Source organism: Arachis ipaensis, chromosome B01, assembly GCF_000816755.2.
Source record: "Arachis ipaensis cultivar K30076 chromosome B01, Araip1.1, whole genome shotgun sequence".
Lineage (NCBI taxonomy): Eukaryota > Viridiplantae > Streptophyta > Magnoliopsida > Fabales > Fabaceae > Arachis > Arachis ipaensis.
Window position 1 is genome coordinate 34,941,659 of NC_029785.2, and position 8,175 is coordinate 34,949,833.

General features: G+C 33.9%; 1 protein-coding gene across 3 annotated transcripts; it reads left to right on the forward strand.

Moving 5' to 3' along the window:
- LOC107628726 (probable purine permease 11) lies at positions 5,845 to 7,959 on the forward strand. Of its 3 annotated transcripts, none has more exons than XM_016331311.2 (2): positions 5,845 to 6,014; positions 6,702 to 7,959. In XM_016331311.2, exons 1-2 carry the CDS (start codon positions 5,978 to 5,980, stop codon positions 7,832 to 7,834), a joined length of 1,170 nt encoding a protein of 389 aa, XP_016186797.1. In that variant the 5' UTR covers positions 5,845 to 5,977; the 3' UTR covers positions 7,835 to 7,959. The 3 variants fall into 3 exon arrangements, with proteins under 3 accessions (XP_016186797.1, XP_016186804.1, XP_020975739.1); XM_016331318.2 differs by having other exon boundaries at positions 5,861 to 6,014; positions 6,636 to 7,959; XM_021120080.1 differs by having other exon boundaries at positions 5,865 to 5,944.

Genomic DNA, 8,175 nt, shown 5'->3' on the forward strand with positions numbered 1-8,175 from the left:
TTTGATTTCTTTTATTACTATCCAACCCTCCAATTTTATAAAAATTCCTATACTACCCTTTTTTCTTTTACCAAACCCTAACCCTAAGTAACACCCAATTATCCCTTTATCCCAAAGAAACCCTAGTCCCTTTCTTTTTCAGCAACACACACACCTAACAGCAGCAGCTGGGAATGAGAGAAAAAAAAAGAATCGATTGGAAAAGAGGGAAGGGAGAGCACGGAGAAGGGATCCGAGAGAGGAGGGGTACCGTGCCGTCACTAGCCACCGTCGCGCACCACCACCGCCGTCAAGACGCCGAGCCACCACGCAAGAAGAGGGAGACACCGTCGTTGCTACCATCGTCGAGGGAGAGAGCACGCGTTGCGAGCCAGAGGCGTCGCAAGGGAGAAGAGGAGCCGTTGTGCTCCGCCACTGTCCAGCCACCGTCGAGCCAGGGTCTCCGTCGCACCTCACTACCCGTCATCGTCGAAGCTGCACCGTCGCCATCGTGCCTTTGTCACCGAGGGAGCCATCGCAGGGAAGGAGGCTTGACTGTCGCTGAAACCCTCATCACCGCCGTCTCCCCTGGAGACCATTCCTGCCGCCGGAGTCACCGTGGTTGCCGCTGGAGAAGTGTTATCAACGCCGCTGCTACTGAACCACTTTAGTCACTGCTTCGGTCCCATTCACCCACCACAGCTTCCTCTATTCTTGTCTGTGAAACAACACTGCCCTTGTTCCAGTTTTAATTCCAATTCTACCATTTTTGAATATGTAATTCCTCCACCCTTGCTTTGTTGCCGTTTTATTTTTTTTGCTGTGATCTTCTAATTATTATAGCATATATCTCTGTCTTAGTTTTGCCAAGGTATGTTTGAAAATTAAAGTTGGAGCTGCTGCTGCCTCCGTCCAAATTTTTGCGCTCTTTCATACCCTTTAGTTCGGTACTCCGGGTTTGGTATCTTCAGTCCCTTGAGATTAAGTTGTGAGTAGACGTTACATTTATAATTATTTGGCTTTACATCTATAATTATTTTGATATATACTGCTTGAATTTATGACTATACTTACAAGTTATTAACAAAGGATTTGAATTGATTTTAATAATTGATTTATTAGAACTAAATATTATTTTTGTGAAATTCGAATTTTTAATCTGCACATGAGACTATATACATATTTGATGAAGTTTTGTAGTATTTTAGAATATTCGATTTTATTGAATATGTATTTTTGAAACATTAAAGTATTGTGAATACTCACTCATATACTATGAATGTGTAAAGTATATTTGACATTTCATATGATTGAAAAGGATTTTTGATAAGAGAGTATTATTTGGTTTGATTTGATACTGTATATATTGGAAAGATCGAAAATTGGTTGTATTTGAAATTATATGTTTTGAATTGGTTTGGGAGGCTCGTATTAGAAAACCGTAGTTAACGGCGGTTATGACGTTAACCTAGATGCATCTGGCTCAGACCTCAGCTAGCAGGGGCGTTGCTAGCCTAACGTGTAGGCCACACGTTGGATCTGTTATTCCGTACGGACACACTAGAGGAAAGGGCTACCCTTGGAGGTGGAGCCGCCCAAGTGTGGACTATTTGATTTGATTTCTGTATGAGAACTCCCTTATTGATTCTCTTATTTATATAAATTATTATTTTCTAAGTAAAATTATTTTCATAATAATGTTTAGATTGTCTCATGTGAATTATAGATGTACTGTCTAGTCACTGAGTTGCAAAACTCACCCTTTTTTTAAAAAATATTTTTCAGGAATAAGTATTTGATTATGAGAGCCTTTCTATGCAAGAGTAATGATCTGCAATGAGTTTTATTTCTTGTTGAGATCTTAGACGTCATCTGCTCCATATGTCACATGCAGGATTCATCTATATTTATTTATTTTATTTTTGTTAAATTGTGTAATTATTCATTCTAGAAAGTGTAAATTTATCAAATATTATTTGTAACCTTTTTATTTATCTTATATTCGAATCTGTTAGGCTTGCTAGGGAACTCTTTCTTGAGCGCCAGTCATGGCTCATTTTAGGCTGTGACACCATTATTCTATGTATACATGTACTTATATGATTGAGGCCATCGTTTCAAATAGCTCACTTACCCAAATAGCCTACATTTTATCTTCCATTGTTAGCAAACTTTGAGCTTATGCTAAATCCCTTTTGTTCTTAATTTTAGCACACTACAAGTCTTAAGGTGAAAAACAATAAATGTTCCTTGTGTGGATCATTGATTAGTTTAGGCTAGTGAAAGTGTGTATCATTTAAGTAAGGAAAAATTTGGAAACATTGGTTGGGATAAAAGGGTATTTTTATATTTTTGTCAAAACTCATGAAAATTGAGTACATACTCATGCATTAAATGTTTAAACCATATACATTGGTACCTTTGTATGTAATTCATCAAAAAAAAAAAAGAGAAAAACAAAAGAAAAATAAAAAAATGTAGAAAAAAATATATTTCTATATATATAAAGAAAAAAAAGAAAAAGAAAGAAATAAAAATGGGACAAAATACCCCAAAATAAAGTAATAATAATCAATGTATATGGATTGTAATAAAAAAGAGAATAGATGAGTGTGTGAAAAAGTAAAAAATTGGTAGTTAAGTTTGTATTAAATTGTATAGGTTGTAGGTGATAAGTTTAAATTAATTAAAGATTCAAATTCTAGTCCACTTGATCAAATACAATTTTAGCTTGACTTTAACCCCAGTACAACCTATGAATAAGTTCTCATGATATTCATATGCATGCATTGAATAATTGTTGATTGTTAGATAAAAAATAAATCTTAGAAAGCATGACTAGAAGAGAATTGAGTGAATCAACCATATACACTTGAGTGACTAGAGCAGATACACATCCGATGAAGGTTCGATTGCTTAATTACATGTTTTCACCTATGATCATCTCTCATCTTGCAAGTTTGTAAACTATTTTCAATAACTCAATTCAATTGTGGATTTGACTTGGTTGTTAATACCCTTAGCCCTCATGTTCATATATGCTTTCTTGAAAATTAATTTATTTTGACCAAGTAATGACATTCATTTAGACAGATTGTATGTAGATAGGTTGCATATAAATAGTTTGCATTGAATAAATGTTGATACCCTTTGTTTCTTTCTTGAGTTTAGCATGAGGACATGCTTAGTTTAAGTGTGGGGAAGTTTGATAAACAACAATTTTGTGGTTTATCTTGTTCTTAATTTAGGGGATTTTATCAACTTTTCTCACATTTATTCAATGAAATAGCATGGTTTTGTAATTCTCCCTAAATTTGTGCTTAAGTATGAAAACATGCTTTTTAGGCCTTAAAATAGCTACATTTAATTCACTTTAATTCCATTCGATGCCTTGATATGTTTGTTGAGTGATTTCAAATTCATAAGGGAAGTATTGAATGGAAGAAGTGAAGAGAAAAGCATACAAAGTGGAGAATTCATGAAGAAATGAGCATTTGGAAGGTTCATGGCCACGCGCACGCGTCATCCACGCGTATGCGTGAGAAAGACATTTGCAAAGCCACGCGCACGTGTCACTCACGCGTACGCGTAAGGAGGAAATTGCCAGCGACGGGCACGGTTGTCCACGCGCACGCATGACGCTGATCACGTGACCTCATCATTAAAGGCAATACGGGCGATTTCTAAGCCTTCTTGCCCAAATCCAACTCATTTTTGAGACTATTTGATGCAAAATTCAAGATTGGACAAAGGGGAAGCAATTAGATTAGGTTAGGACCATGCTTTAGATAGTTTCTAGAGAGAGAAGCTCCCTCTTCTCTCTAGAATTAGGTTAGAATTAGGTTAATCTCTCTTAGATCTAGGATTAATTTCTTGTTTTCATCTTGTTTTCTTTACAATTTATTGTTCTTACATCTTTATTCCTCTTAGTTTCCTTGTTAATTCCCCTTTTTATGCCTTTTTTATGTTGATGAACTCTTGTTGGATTTGGATTTTTATTTAATGCAATTTATGTTTTATGTTCTTTTATTGTTTAATTGAGTTGATATTCTTACTTTTCTTACATTGCGCAGTTGTAGATTTATTATTCTTACACTTTTATGATGCTTTCCTTTTATACCTTCCAATTGTTTGACAAAATGCTTGGTTAGATGTTAGAGTAGCTTTTTGAGCATTCTTAGTTTGGAAAGAGAAATTTGGCAATCTTGAGTCATTAATACCCAACTTATGTTGGTGATCTAGAGTTGTTAGTTAATATCGTTTTCATTGACTCTAATCTCTTGCTAATTCAATTAGTAAATTGATTAGGACTTTTGAATTGAGATTAACTAGTCTTATTTGACTTTCTCTCATGTGAAGATAACATTATACTTTCGTCCAATGTTGGAGATGACTAAATAGGATTAGCTCTTGTTAATCATTGTATAATCATTAATGACTAGGATAGAAAGCCTATATTGTCAACCCTTGCCATGAATGTCTCTCTTTATTACTTGCTTTCTTTAATTATTTGCTTTACTTTTATTGCCATTTAAATTCTTGTTTTCTTATATGCAACCCCCCTCCCCTTTGGATACCATAACCAATAATGTGCATACCTCACTGCAATTCCTTTGATAGACGACCCGAGATCTAATACTCTTGGTATTTTTATTGGTTTACATTCGTGACAAACAAATTAAACTTTGATTGAGCATTACTTGTCGGTTTAGAACTATACTTACAACGGAGTTATTTCTCTTTTACCGAGAAGAAATTCTAAACCGACGGTTTTACTCTTTCAAATTTTTGGCGCCGTTCCTGGGGAATTGCAATGTGTGCTTGTTATTGGTTATTGTATATATGTCAATATTGTGAATAGTTTAATTTTTGATTTATTTGCTAGTTTTGCTAGTTGTAAAATTTTGCTTTCTTTATTTCTTGTTAGCTTTTGTTTTTATTTTCTCTATAAATTTTTACCACTTTAGTTATAAATTTAGTTTTAACTATGTTATAGAAAATGAAAACTACACTAACAATATAGATCAAAAATAAAACAATTAAAAGTGAGAAGAGCCTCACCTTCATGACAATTTAACTTTCGTTTATAAATCTCAATCCAAACACATACTTTATCGTTAATGTATGGTACACAAATAGTTTTGATTTTAATTTAAAACTTTTATTTTGACCGAGATAGAAAAGCATGGCACTTGCGGAATTTAGGCAAAAATACACACATGGGCGGGCGACGTGTTGTGTTTGCCTCTTCCGTTTCGGCACATAATACGGAATTTCAAAAATAAACATGCACAAAGTGACATACTATTATTTTCTTCTTTTTAATCTCATACTTTTATAAGAATCTTAACAGATGAGTGTGTAGTTTCCAAAAAGGTTGTGTAAAGAAAAATAAAGTAAAACTAAACTTTGTTAAATATTACTGTCCTTGTTTCATTTGATTACTACTTTTTAAATACTTCACTCATATTTTAATGGAGAAAACGAAAGGTAATAATTATTATTGTATCTTAAAATCACTGGTGGTAGTTGTATCCTATTTCAATTAGTTTGATTACTAATATAGTCCTAATTTTTCCTTCATAGAGAAGGAAAATATCTAGTGTGATAGTTTGGGCATATGAAAAATTGCGGCCGAGCTCTATCTACCTACTTGCAAGCCCCTTACAGCAAAGTCAATTCAAAGTTTCAAATTCATATTACTACAACAAAGTCATTGTCATCTTGAAATTTCTTCCTACAATCTAAAAGAGTAATATATATATATATATATATATTTAATTCACATAAATTAAACTTTTAACATTTTGTGTCTCGTTATTAGTGTTTTGTTTTCCTATCTCATTTCTCTCTTAAAATAACTTCAACATTGGCTGCACAATCCATCACTCACTCATATTTTACTTGCAAAGTGTAAACACCACTTCAAAATATCTTTGAGCTTATCATCTCTCACAATATATAGGTTAGTGCACTTTAATTTAATTTTCTTGCTTTCATGGAGATAGTTCAAGAGCTCCAGTTAGAAAGTACAGGTTGGTTTCTCCCTCAAAATTTGCTTGGATTTCTAGATTTCTCTCATCACCCCCGCGCCCCTTTTTTGTTTCCTTTTTGTACCTCTCTTTAGGAATCTTGAAAGAGAAATAGTTAAGAACTTAACAGAATCACTTTTCCATCTTACTGTATTGCTATTATTCTATAAGATTGAAACTTAAGAAAAAAGCAGAGCTTATTAGATTGAACACTACTACGTGTGTCTTACCTTCTATCTTAGTTTCATCACCTTGACAACAGCATAAGCAGTTTTTTTTTAAACAATTATAATTAAGCTAACAATGAGTGAATTCTATTATTTAATATATCAGACTCTCAGTGATGTACCATGTCTTATAGGATTAGTAAGATAACTTAGAATTAGTTACTAGTTTGGTAATCATTATTATTATTATTATTATTATAGTTGATTGGAATAGTACGAAATATTAAACTGTTAATTCTCTTTGGTTAACTATCAGTCTCACGTGAGTATAAAACAACTGATAAAATAGTTTTAACAGAAATACGTGTCGTGTTGTTTCAATTGTTAATACTTAACTTTTCTTATGATTATTGCAATTTACTTCTAATTTTCTCTCAATTATTTTGTAAATTTATAGAGTTTATAGAAGGTTGAACTGAATCAACTGATCCTAGCTTGTTACATGTTTGATGTTATTCCTCAGAGAAGAATTCAAGCAAAGACAGAACCTCTGTCTTTCATCAACACCAACAAAAGAAACAAACAATGTTAAAAAGATACAGAAAGTGGTTTTGTGTTTCTGTATACATAATCTTTCTCCTAGCAGGCCAATCTGCTGCTGTCCTTTTAGGAAGGCTATACTTCGACAAAGGCGGCAACAGCAAATGGATGTCGACATTTGTTCAATCGGCCGGCTTCCCGGTGTTACTTCCGTTGCTCTTTTACTTCTCATCATCATCACGACAATCCAAATCCAACAACAACAGCAAAGATTCCTTTAAAAATACCAAACCAAAAGTTTCCTCCTTAATTCTCCTCTACATAGGCTTTGGACTTCTATTAACTGGTGATAACTTGATGTATTCATATGGACTTCTATATCTACCTGTTTCCACATATTCTCTACTATGTGCTACTCAACTAGCCTTCAATGCATTATTCTCTTACTTCCTCAATTCCCAGAAATTCACAGCATTCATATTCAATTCCATAGTCCTTCTTACTATATCGGCTTCCCTGCTCGCAATCAACTCTGATTCTGGCGAATCGTCTGGTATCCCAAGAGGGAAGTACATAATAGGCTTCTTGTGCACTGTTTTTGCATCTGCTGTGTTCTCCTTATACCTCTCTCTGATGCAACTTTCATTTGACAAAGTCATCAAGAGGAAAACATTTTCTTCCATATTGGGCATGCAAATCTACCCTTCCTTCGTTGCTACAACCGGTTGTGTCGTGGGGTTGTTCGCGAGCGGGGAATGGAAAACTTTGCACAATGAAATGCAAAGTTACCAAAAGGGGAGTGTGTCATATGTAATGACTTTGGTTTGGATTGCTGTGACATGGCAAGTATTTTCAATTGGTATGATAGGGTTGATTTTGGAGGTGTCTTCATTGTTCTCCAATCTTATAAGCACTTTGTCCTTGCCTATAGTTCCAGTTCTTGCTGTTTTCTTCTTTCATGATAAGTTCAGTGGTGTTAAAGCTGTTGCTTTGTTTTTAGCAATATGGGGATTCATTTCCTATATTTATCAACATTATCTTGATGACCAAAAAGCCAAAGCGGATAAAAGTGATGATGCCGTTGAAGCTTCAAAGGGTGAAGTAGAAGTTTGTTGATGGAAGTTCTGATTAAATATGTCATCTTACGTTGTTAATAATGTTGCATTCTTCTGAATTGCATCTTTCCTTGAAATAATACAAAGTATAGTTTATGCTGAATTATTGTCATTTGATTGGGTTGTTCAATTGGCTATATGGTTTATTCGATTTATTTGATTCACCAACCTAAAATAATCGAATGGGACGCACAAATAAAAGGGAAGAAAAAAAAGGAAAAAGGATAAGTTCAATAATTTAGTAATATTAGATAATTGTTACATTTTTTTTTATTTTGAACATTTAAAAACAATTAAAAGGTAGAACTGTTCAAATTACGTCCCAACTAAAAAATAAACTAT

What these genes read in the sequence shown, in the direction of transcription:
- LOC107628726 (XM_016331311.2), top strand. Translation starts at nt 5,978, where the DNA reads ATGGAGATAGTTCAAGAGCTCCAGTTAGAAAGTACAG. An exon ending in GCTCCAGTTAGAAAGTACAG is followed by an intron (nt 6,015 to 6,701) that starts GTTGGTTTCTCC and finishes GTTATTCCTCAG; the next exon opens with AGAAGAATTCAAGCAAAGAC.